The 12,352-nt window shown below is 42.7% G+C and overlaps 1 protein-coding gene across 1 annotated transcript in view; it reads left to right on the forward strand.

Moving 5' to 3' along the window:
• MYBBP1A (MYB binding protein 1a) overlaps nt 1–12,352 on the forward strand; it is an 81,148-nt gene that overhangs the window by 819 nt on the left and 67,977 nt on the right. The window contains exons 2-10 of the mRNA XM_038376092.2: nt 566–661; nt 2,134–2,217; nt 2,572–2,646; nt 3,436–3,543; nt 4,963–5,153; nt 5,634–5,801; nt 6,918–7,035; nt 10,001–10,290; nt 11,265–11,372. Of these exons, the coding sequence (XP_038232020.2) occupies nt 566–661; nt 2,134–2,217; nt 2,572–2,646; nt 3,436–3,543; nt 4,963–5,153; nt 5,634–5,801; nt 6,918–7,035; nt 10,001–10,290; nt 11,265–11,372 (1,238 nt within the window). The remainder of the gene's footprint in view (nt 1–565; nt 662–2,133; nt 2,218–2,571; nt 2,647–3,435; nt 3,544–4,962; nt 5,154–5,633; nt 5,802–6,917; nt 7,036–10,000; nt 10,291–11,264; nt 11,373–12,352) is intronic.

Genomic DNA, 12,352 nt, shown 5'->3' on the forward strand with positions numbered 1-12,352 from the left:
GGTCTAGGCTCTCAGGGGGCTGCTGTGATTGGAGCTAGATCCGGGGCACTGTTTTGGTTGAGGTGAGTGGGTGCATAGTCCCATCCCTACCTTCTACAGCTGTGAAGTCGAGAATCTGGTTACAGTGCAGTTGTTCCCTGGTCTGGTGCCAATCAGTGTCCCTTTCCCCGGGTTAAATCCCTGAGCCGACGAAGGGTTTAATACAGTCGCAGGGATATATGCTTGGGCCTGGCTAATCTGAATTAGGGCAGTGAGGTGCATTTGTAGACCTGGCTATTCTTTGTAAATGACAGTCATGAGCCCAGTTGGGAGAACTGTTCAGACAGTATTTATGTATGATGCATCCGACGAAGTGAGCTGTAGCTCACGAAAGCTTATGCTCAAATAAATGTGTTAGTCTCTAAGGTGCCACAAGTCCTCCTTTTCTTTTTGCGAATACAGACTAACACGGCTGCTACTCTGAAACCTGTATTTATGTATGGACTAGCAGTACATCCTTATGATTTTCCTTATTGTAGGGAAGCATTCCTAAATGTACTGTATTTTTTAAAACATAATTTTTTAGGAAGATGAGCTGAAATATACTCTAAAACGATTGATAGACGGACTGGGAGCAACTCGAGAGGCAGCCCGTCCGGGTTTCAGTCTGGCACTAGCTCAGGTTGGTATTTTCCCATGGGAGCACACTCTCTATGGATTTCAGAGTATGCATTGATGGGTATGTTAGTAACGAAATACTTCTAACTTGGCTTGGTGAAAGCATGGTGCTTATTTTTTGTTTAAATACTTGGGAGTTCTGATTGGTTAACCTCTGGATGCACAAGAGTCTTGGGAAGAGTTCTTGTATCTCAGAGTGAACTCTTGTAGGCCTTGTCTAAACACACAAGTTATACTGCTTTAGCTACACTGATATGGTAAAGCAGTACAACCCCACCCCACACGTAGTGTGGGCACACTGATGCTGGTATAGCTTTTTCCCGTAAGGTAAGGGGAATGTGTTCTATGGCAGGACATAAGATTGATGTTCAGGAAATCGTAGAACAGCTAATTATGTGAACCGTTTTTTTGCCGCTGAACAAGAATTCGGTCCTTTAGCTAATGGTCAAGCAGCTATACAGTTTGGAAAAGATGAGAGAGTGGGTGGCAAAGAGATGCAGTTCTCACAAAGAAAAATCAAGCATACCGTATAAATTTGTTACCATTCTTTGCGTACACTGGTGTTGAACGATTTAATGCATTAACTTTCACACCATACCCATAGTCATTTTGAGATCTTCAGTTTTATGAACTTCTTTAGTTTTTATGAACTCCTCAATTCACAAATAGTTCATAAAAAAGGGGCTCTTCTGTTCTTACACTGGGCACCTTTAGTGTGGACACTATTGTACTAGTATAAGGGTTGTACTGGTATAACTGTATTGGTTTAAAAAAAAAAAAATCAAACCCCTCGCTGACATAGAATAATGCAAAAACTGCGTGCAGATGTGATGTTCTCCTTTGGTGTTATCTAGACCAGTGATCTACCTAGGCCTCTCCAATCCTTGACTCTGGGAGCCAGCCTAACCCCTGCTCTGCTGTGAGAACCCCCACTCCTGGGCTGTTCACGCACAGGGAGCGTCACAGCAGACCAGGCTTTAAAACAAGTTGGCCTCTGGAACTGATTGAAAAAACTGGAAACATTTACAAATCAAAGCCAGTCTGCTCATGTTCAGTGCCAGTTTGTTTGACCTCTGAAGACTGAAGTACCCTATCTTCAGAACAGGTACAATATGAACAATGAAGACTGTTCTCTTTCATGTGCCCCCTTGCTAGCAGGTCTCTATTCTGACCCAGAAGGACCACCTCTCAAGGTCAAAGCATATTTCGTGCTCTCCTGTAGACAGTTATACTTGAAAAATGGTGTGCATGCTATGGCTTTTCCCAGCATAGCCATGTCATTTGAAAATAAAATACAATTTTTAAAAATGGCACCCCTAACCAACATAGCTGTGCAGGGAAACTTTTAATTGTAGACCAGGTCTAAGGTTGGTAGAAAGAATCAGAGAGTTTGGTTCTAGTTCTTCGTTCAGTCTATAGTCGTTGAAGATAAATATGGATGTTTAATCTCTGTCTCATGTTGGTCCTGATATCCAGGTTTTGCAATTTTTTGAAGAAATTCCACTGCATACTGTCCTGCAGCAGATAAAAGAAAAACACAATCTTGAGAGAGTAAAAAAGGTAGGTCCGCCTTGTGTCATAGCTACACCAGACAGTAGTTGTAAATTGATTACCTCGGTCACCCTTGCTTTGGGGCCCCTTTTAAGGTACATGATTCTATTTGTCTGCTGGAATCTGTAGTTACCCATGTTGTCACAGGACCTCGATGTACATGTACCGCTTCCATTGAAGAGGTTTGCATATGTGAATTGTGGGCAGCACAGCATCTTTTGCATAGAAGGATATTCAAGGTTGACTCTTCCTGCCTGCTTCTGGGCAGTTTTCATCTGTAGTGGAAGCTGTTGTTGAACATGAGATCTACCTGTTTTTGCATTTTGAATTGTTGGGCTACAGTGTTGATTTTCTTCTTTTCAGAAACTCTTTAGAAATGCTGCCTTTGGAAACTTTTTTGGGGTACTGGCTCTGTTCCAGTCTGGTCGTCTTGCAAAGGTAACATAGCTGTTGCTTGTTCATGAGAAATTGACCTGGTGCTGTCCCAAATGTGGAACAAGACCTAGAGAGAAGGGATGGTCCATTGGTTAGGACTTTAGCCTGCGGACTTAGGAATCGCAGGTTCAATTCAATTTCTTGCTCCGCCATATGCTTCCTGTGTGACTGTGGGCAAATCAGTTAGTCTCTGTGCTTCAGTTCTCCATTTTACAAATGAAGGTAATAGCATGTCTCTATCCCACAGGGGTGTCATGAGGATAAATACATTTAAGGTTGCAAGGTGCTCAGGTATTATGGTGATGGTGGCCAGACAAGTACCTTAGATAGCTGATACCTGCCACTAAAATTCCAAGCTTTGTTTCATTCAAATTTGTTATATACAGCTGGAAATCAGAAGTGTCAAGAAAATCCAGAAAATGTGTAGAAAAGTTATCGGATCCAATCTCCCTTTGATGTGAAAACTGGGGAGGGTGGGGGTGGAGAGGGGAAGGGAAGGATGGGGAGAGAGTGAGAGAGGACAGACCATAATATGGTAACCATATAAAAACTGTCTGTAGATAGAGGGACAGAGGAGGTAGAACAATTCCTTTCCAGAAGAAAGGATATCATGTGTCAGTCACACATAGGGAATGCTGTATAGCGAAGATCTGACTTGCGCATCAGGAAGCAATTGGGTTGTTTTTTTATTAATAATAGTAAGATTCAGCATATTCATTAGGAGTTAATAATGGAACCATGAGCTTAACCATGGTTGTGTACCCTTTACTTTTTTCTTGTTTTAATTTCGAGGATAAAAAGGCCCTCCTGGAGTGTGTCCGACTTCTGCAGAGCTTGGCCCAGCACCATGCCCACCTCCGAGATCTCCCCAGGAAAACACTCGTTGACATCCTCTCGGAGGTATGAATACCTGGCACCTGAATAGCGGAACTTTTTGTTTGTGGTCTTGTTTTTTTCCTTAGATTGGGTCTGAACCAGCTCCACTGATGTCAAAGGAGTCTTTCCATTGACTTCGCTGGGTGTTGCACCAGATGGTTGGTGGTCCTGAAAACTGTCATGTGGGCAAGTCAGTATAGGGAAGCTCATTGTCCATAAAATTGGTGCATGGGCAGCAGCAGTATAAGTCTCCATGTGTTGCTCGGTGTTGGTTGCTCAGGATAGGGGTGGATATGTGTAGATTGTTGGGGCTGGAGGAGAGGTAGGTGATGATGAGAAGGGGAACTGAGGATTTAGCATAAAAAGAGTGTAGAATGGTTTATATGTATATTTCCATGCTCCGTATGATTTCCGTGGGTAGACTATGCAGACTAGCAACCTTTTGATGTAAGAATGTTCTTGGTCTAGCAATTTTGATATAAGGTTTTTTTGTATGCTTGCCATACTCCTGATCTGTGGCAGATTCAGATACTTTGTAGGTTCTTCAGCAATGGAGTTTGTCTTTTTTATTTCAAAAATATCTATCCAGTTTATTCCAAAACGTATTAGTGTTCAAAATATTCAGCCAGGAAAATCCCATGGAGATGAACACCACCATTTTAAAATTGATTTGTATTTAAGAAATAGTACAAACAAATCATGGCTGTATAGCACTGAAAGAGAGAAGAATCAAAATGCAGCAGGAAGTTTGCAATTATAGCCATGAAATGAAGCTCTTAGGGCAGAGACCATCTGGGCCCCATTCTTGGTTTGCCCTTAGGTTTTACTGTAGCAAACTAATTACAGCACGCTTTCTTCCTGTTGGCATGTGTGTCTCTTGTACATCCTTATAACCTTTTGGGCCCATTGATAAATTGGGTCCAATATTGTCCTGAGGTTTTGGGGTTTTTTTTGTTTGTTACATCAGTAAAAATAAAGTTTTTATAAGGTGCCAAAAATTATACAGCCTTCGCTGCAATCGATGATGGATCCCTAAGATATTTTTAGTCAGAATCTGTGTCTTATAAAAGTCAAGGAAAAGGGTTGATATCCCTCTTCCTATCAGATCCACCTTGGCTTTTGAGGTTGTGCAGTCTTGTCTCTTAGGGCCTGTTTAAGCACAAACTTTGTACCTCTTTAACTATACCAGTATAATTACGCTAGGACAACACCCCTAGTACAACTATATTGGAATAACGTTGTAGTCTGTCAATATAGCTGTTTCTGTATAGGAAGAAGAATATGCCATACTGGGTATAAGGCACCTTTGTACTGCTACAACTGCATCCGCTCTAGGGGATTTAAAAAACCCACCCCTTTACCTCATATAGTTATACTATTCAATAACCATGTATAGAGCCGGTATCACTTGCTGTGTTGCTTCTCAATTGTATTGCTGTGTAGATTCCTGAAGCTGTGTTTGAGGAAGTCCTGTTCAGCGCCCTACAGGCTGACCTCACTTCGGCCTTCAGCACCCCGGAGCAGCTGCACCTCCTGCTCGTAGGCATACAGAAATTTCCTGGGGTTCTGAAACCCGATAAGCTGAAGATACTCCTAGGCTCATCTGCCATCGTAACCATGGAGAACATTCCCAGGTGAGCTGTAGGAGAAGGGTGTAAAGATGCCAAGTCTCCCAACTTCCTGAATGTAAATGAGAAACCTAATTTGGCTCTGGTTTCAGAGTAGCAGCCGTGTTAGTCTGTATTCGCAAAAAGAAAAGGAGTACTTGTGGCACCTTAGAGACTAACAAATTTATTAGAGCATAAGCTTTCGTGAGCTACAGCTCACTTCATCGGATGCATTGCTTAGAGGTGCTGGATGCCTGCATCTGCCATTGAATGTAATGGAGCTGCTGCTGGGGTTGATGTTTGTTCTTGGGCATCTCCAGACTGGCAGAGAGTGCTGCTCCCAATATTTAGATCAGTTGCTCATGTTTAGAAGCCGTGGCCGCAGATAACTTGTTAGTTTCCATGCAGTTGTCTGTCCATTCCAGAAGGTGGTTAGAGGAAGTGATTTTGCCTTCCCGACTGGATAGTTCAGATTTCCTATCCTCCTGTGGTTGCTTTTCTCTCAAGGCTTGTGAAAGTTTTGAAAACTGCTGCCAGGTCAGAGAAGAAGGATAGGAATCTTCCCCGTGTCGGACTGGACTTGCTACGAGTGTCTGTGAAGGAAGGCGCCTTTGAACTCTTCTGGAAAGAAGCTGTAGAGAACGGGCTGCTTAAGGAAAAGTCGGGTCCTAATAGGTTTGTTTTAAAATGTCATTCATTGTTCTTAATATAATCTACTCTTCTGCTTCCTATCCAAACATGAATTCTGCTGCTGTATGGTGACTAAAACCTGACTTAAAAAAAAAAAGGGGGGGGTGGGGGGGAGAATTTCTCACGAAAAATCTGTCGGGTTTTTTTTTTTTAATTTTTTTTTAGACTGAGGAAGCAGCTTTGCTGCAATCTAGGAAATACTGCTTAAAGTGTGATGATGTTTCCTGTTCTTAATAACTGGGACAAAAATTAGGTATATGTGACTGTGAGGACCATGGAAACTGGCAGAAGAACTTAAGGGCAGATGTACAACCTGAAACTACTGACATTGAAATCTGGTCAATTTAAGAAATATAACAGTGTCTGTCTTAATGTGAGATTTGGAGGTGGGCCAGATCCTGAAACTTGTGTCCACTCCCCTTTGTGTGTTACCATGAACTGAATTCAAATGCTTAGACCATATGCACTCCCGTTTTGGATTTGGATTTGACACAGAACGAAAAAGTGTCTGTTGTTTCCATTTCTAACATGAAGGTGGTTGAGACAGCAAGAGTTAAATGTTTTAGCAAGTTTTCAGGGTAAGATACCAAAATATTTTCAAGAACAAAGCTCATCAGTCATCTGCTGTATTGAGATTGATGCTGTTTGGGGCCAAAATCTCGTGAGTGTTTTTTTTGGCACTGTTTAATCTGAGCCTTGGTTTGTTCACAAATCTGCTCCCTGAAACCTGACCCGAATCCAGAGTCAAACACTATTTCCTTGGCCTGTTGCTAAGGGATTTTGTTAACTTGCTGCATGCAAGTTACGGGAAAAAGAGAGGCCATTTTCCAACAGGAGCTGCCCAAATCTTGTATTTTGGTGCTCGAATCAGCATCAGGATAGATGGATGAATGCTCGTTTTATGCTCTGAAGTGCCGTTCTTTTACAAAATCTGCCCACCTTAGAGTGCTAGGCTGGTAGTGTCCCTGTAGTCTTGACTGCTGTCCATTTCTTTACATCTCTGTGAAGCACACACAGGTGGTTTTCTTTCTCTGCCCTGTCCTTGTGTGTGGTGTTACTACTGTGTCCTTCGCTGAGGGAATCTGTTCTCTTTCCACTCAGTTACATGTGCTACCGGTTGCTGGGCAGTGCTCTCCCACTCTTGTCTCTGGACCAGCTACAGATTGTTCTCCGAGGGGAAGTGATGCGGCACTATGGGGATCATGTGGTATCGGCTCAGGTAGGCATCCCTGTGAGGATATGATGCAACCCATGCTATAGAACCCAAACTCAAGTGCAAACCCTGCCACTTTCAAATATCGCATTACAGTATTGTTAGACCTTGTGTTGCTTAAGGCAGTATTCGCTGTAGATATATTGGTCATTATGGGCTGAATTTGGATTGTTCTTTATCTTCATTGTGTGTTAGTTTCTGGTCTTATTCCTCAACTGCTATTATTTTAGGCTGAGATTTTTCAAAAGGAATCAGCAATTGCCTAACTCTTTTTATTGACGTTGGGGTAGAATCCCCATTGACTTTGATGGGAGTGGAGTTAAGGCAATGCTGAGCACTTTTGAAAATCCCATCCTTAATCCTTATAGTTTCTTTTTATTTTTTGTGGTGGGCTAGTGCCCAGAGTCCCCCATTAGGACTAGGGTCCCATTGTGCTGGGTGCTGTACAAACACATTTGAAGACAAGGTATAAAAGTGTCTCAGATGCTGGTAAGTTAGAGGTTCCCAAACTTTTCGCTGGCATGATCCTGTTTTAATTAATTATTTCCTCCTAGGACCCCAGAGAGCCCATGTACGAGGTAACGCCGCACGGAGGATGCCATTTTGTAGCGTAAAATGGCGTCCTCCGCCCAGCAAGACTTCGCAAGAACTGTATGTGCGAGGTCATGCCGCATGGAGGACACTACTTTGCTTTCCAAAATGGCATCCTCCATGCATTGTGACCTCTCACCCACCAGACACAGGAGATCACGCTGTGTGGAGCAAAATAGTGTCCTCTGTGTATGCGCACACATACACACGATTGCCATGACCCTGTCTGTTTATGGCGTGACCCCATTTGGGTCAGAACCCACAGTTTGGGAACTGCTGTGTTAAGTAGTTTACCATAAAATTGTTAAATAATCTGGTTGGGGCTGAGGTGTGAGTTTCATTTGGAAATTCACTGTAAAATTCATCCTTTTGGCTCCAAAAAAACCTAAAATAGTCATTTTTTGAGGGGAACTCACCAAAAAATGGGACTGGCTAGGCTCTGTGGGCTAACGCAATCCTGTAGCCCTTTGCTGTGGACACAGCAGTCATTGCTCTTTTTGGGGGCAAGCCAATGTTCCAAACTTCCATTGCTGGTATCACAGCAGCAGCTGAAGTGCAGCTGTAGTCTGCAGGTGAGGGTAACAATGGCACCTTCTGGCTTTTTTTCTCTAATATCTGCAGATTTACAGTTTTAATACATCTTGCTCCTGTTAGCCCTGCAAAGCCAAGACAGCTGTGGGACAGCAGACTGAATTCTGTTTCTCTTTGTGCATCAATAGACTTGTTTACTAAATTCTGATCCGTCGTCCTTGTCCGAGGCTATGGGATTCGACAGGTGACATGGAAGGCCTAATTCGAAGGCATAGAAATAAATGCTAATTAATTTTAATCTCCAGCACCTTTTATTACTAGTTTTGAGCTTCCAATCCCAGGTTAAATTAGCAGGGTTGGCTGTTGGGAAACTACTGCTGGATTCTTACTTTCCTCCAAGTCACCGGTGTAGGTTATTGGAGATTGGGTGCTCGTTTGGTGATTCGCCTGTTCTTAAAAACACATCAATCCATTATATATATTTATTTTTTTACTTGTAAAGTCACCACATTTGATTTTGTTTAATCAAGAGACAACCAATGTGAAACCCCTATATCCGGTGCTACTCCACTTTCAGCATAGAATCACATTTTAATGAAATTTTTCAGGATGGTTCTGCTGATTTTTGGACAATACTGACAGTATGGGAGGAGCTGACCAATAGAATGCAAATGTAAGCTCATTCAGTTGTGCTTTGCAGACCTTTCTTTCTGAGGCATATGTCTTATGGCCAAATGGATGTGGCTGCAGATTAATTACCTGTGAAATTTACTGGCTTTCTAGTCTAGGGAAAATTCAGTCTTTTTAAATTTCATTACTGCTCCAGCTTCCCTCATATCCCCGTATTGATCTTGACATTTCATAAAACAATTTAATTCACTTAGAAAAGTTGCATTATATGGTTGGAATGGAATCACCGTTCTTTTCCCCTTCAAGCTTTCTCCAGATATATTTTCATTCTCTTCACAGCACAGTTGAACGAGTGGGAATGAATGTACGGCATAGTTGAAACGCTGTGGGTTGTAAAAGACCATCGCGAAAATGAGATAAATAAATGTGTCTGGTGATGCTGGCCTGAAAGTTCTAACCCTTGCAGACTGCTGTCTGTGTCATTCTAGCATATACGGCGTCTGGGTCTGGGATCTAATGTCTACAACACTCCCAGACTCAACATTTGAACCATTTGATCTGCACAGCTTTCAGAGAGTCTGGAAGAACAGGCCACATTTATATGTGCTGTGTTTCTACTGCAGGAAGCTAAAGCAGTTCTCACAAACTTTTTGGGCAACACTGCCAGCTGATGGTTCTTAAGACTTCACTTACATCAGTCCATGTGGTGTCTGATCTACAAGGGAGGGAGGGTTACTTGCAGTTTGAGATTAAGGTTTGGTGAAATCCAAGATCAGTGGCAGGTTAGAGCATGCAAGACTCCATTGCTGGTAGGTGAGGCAGTTTGGTCTAGTGGATAGAGCACTGGGAGACCTGGGTTTTATTCTTGACTCAGCCACTAGTCTCGTGGGTGACCGTATGTACGTCACTTCCCTTCCCTGTGCCTCAGCTTCCCCATCTGTAAAATGGAGTCAATGAGCTCATTGTCCAGCACTTTGTGATCTACTGATATCTGATAGATCAAGCTAGCACATGGGGCTGACCTGACTACTGAAGGGGTGAGTGGCTTGTGGGGATCTGGTGTATCGGTACTGCCCCGGGGAATGTTCAGACCCAGGATGTACCAAGCGCATGTACAGAGCAAAGTCAGTTTTGTACAGTGATTGAGTGTGCATATTTCTCTATCTCCATTGTGCAATATGGTGGGCCGTAACCTGCTTGTATTGACTGTGCCTTTCAGCTTCCGGACCGGTTTAAGTTCGCCCCAGAGATGGAAACCTATGTTAACTCATTCCTAGAGGGCTGTGATGATCCAGAGAAGCAGCTGGCGGTGATGATTGGCTTCTCCACTCTGACCAATCAAGGCTATCCGGTTGTGCCCAGCTTCTGGAAGGTGGTGAAACACTTGCAGCCTGTAGCGTTGCTGAAATACGTCGACTGGCTCAAGAGGATGTTCCTTAGGCCAGAGTTTGACTGCTGCTTAGATTTCACCACCAGCCGGCAAAAGCAGAACCAGGAAAAAGTAAATATGTGAGTGTATTTACTGCACAGCTCCCTCCTCTCTCTCAGATGCATGTTGTATGCATCCTCCCGTGTTTAGCTCTGTTCGGTTGGCCTGGAGGAGATGTGGGGCATCTACAACAGCTGATTCACAAAGGCACTTTTAGCTGGTCCTAGGTGAGGAACAGCTCGCGTTTTCTGTTTCCTTTATCCTTATTGGGAAACCATAGAAATTTCCTATTGGGAAAACCTCCTGGGAAAATCGGGGAGTCTCTGTAGGTGGTCTTTCTCACTGAGTCATTACTATGCTACTACCCAGCTCGGCACTGTGTCGCTAAGTGTCTTTTCAAACTGAGATGTAAAATTTGGGTCCTGATCAGTTGTGATACAGCACTTTGTGTGACAGTTGGAGAACAGGTCAAATGATAGTTTGGGTAATTGTATTCTGCTTACTTAAAATTCCAGCTGCACTCCCTCAATTTTAGATGAAGTGAAGGATAGGGGCCTGTCTGTCTTAACTGTTACTGTGGTGTGGTACGCCAGCGTGATGCTTCACTCCAGACATGGGCAAAGGCTTGTAAAGCATTTTGTGATCTTCCCGGGTTAAAGACACTATGTCGGTATGATGTATTCTCTTTGTTAATAAAGATCTTCAGCCATAGGAACATTCTCGCTTTTCTTGAAGCAGCTTTTGGTGGAACACGGAAGCTCACTGGATCAGAATTGATCTGAGTTCATATTTGTTTATAAAGTGCATTTATACCAGCTGAAGAGCAAATGTAGGTTGCTTAGGAAAGGTACCTTTATACATGCACCTGTCGCTTCTTTCTGCATATGTGTCAGTATATGCTGCATTCAAGCTGATTTCTAACTATATAAGGGCTTTGAGTTGCTAAAAGTCTATGCGGTATTCAGATTCTCATCACCCATTGTTTCAGTGTTTTCTTATCCAGTGCAGTGTCTGAACTTCAGTTTTATAATTGTATCCATTTGCTTATTGAAAGGACCCAGCACCGAGTGGTTCGGCTGAGAAAATGGATTTTTGCCCGACTAGTCAGCATCATTGACAGTCAAGGGAAGAAGGAAGAGGATTTGGTGACAGACATTGTCAGGTGAGAAGGATTTAAAGACTACTTATTGTCACCCAATGGTGAGGTGATTCTTGCTAGAAGGCTGGAGTGGTACTAAAGCAACTGACAAGCAACCTTGGGCCAGTCACTTAGGGTAAAAAGAACGAGGAATACTTGTGGCACCTTGGAGACTAACAAATTTATTTGAGCATAAGCTTTTGTGGGCTGAAACCCACTTCGTCGGATGCATGCAGTGGAAAAAAAATTATATATAAGTTATAACATTCAAAAACCAGTCGGAGACCACTTCAGTCTCCCTGGTCACTCGATTACAAACCTAAAAGTCGCAATACTACAACAGAAAAACTTCAAAAACAGACTCCAACGAGAAACTGCTGAATTGGAATTAATTTGCAAACTGGACACCATTACATTAGGCTTGAATAAAGACTGGGAGTGGATGAGTCATTACACAAAGTAAAACTATTTCCCCATGCTTATTTTTTTTTTTTCCCCCTACTGTTACTCACATCTTCTCGTCAACTGTTGGAAATGGACCATCCTGATTATCACTACAAAAGGTTTTTTTTTTCTCTTGCTGATAATAGCTTACCTTAACTGATTACTCTCGTTATAGTTGGTATGGCAACACCCTTTTTTTCATGGTCCGTGTCCGTCTTCCTGCTGTATTTTCCCCTGCATGCATCCAGTGAAGTGAGTTTCAGCCCACGAAAGCTTATGCTCTAATAAATTTGTTAGTCTCTAAAGGTGCCACAAGTACTCCTTGTTCTTTTTGCTGACACAGACTAACATGGCTACCAGTCTGAAACCTGTCACTTAGGGTAGAATTTTCAAAAGCATCAAAATCACTTAGGAGCCTAACTCCCATTGATTTTCAGTAAGACTTAAGTTACTTAGGCACTTCATAGGTGCTTTGAAAATTATACCCCTAAACTTTTGGGCCAGAGTTTCCAAAGGTATTTAGGTGTCTTATCTGCATCTTCAAGCTCCTAACTACCTTT

Source organism: Dermochelys coriacea, chromosome 17 (assembly GCF_009764565.3).
Source record: "Dermochelys coriacea isolate rDerCor1 chromosome 17, rDerCor1.pri.v4, whole genome shotgun sequence".
Classification (NCBI taxonomy): Eukaryota; Metazoa; Chordata; order Testudines; family Dermochelyidae; genus Dermochelys; species Dermochelys coriacea.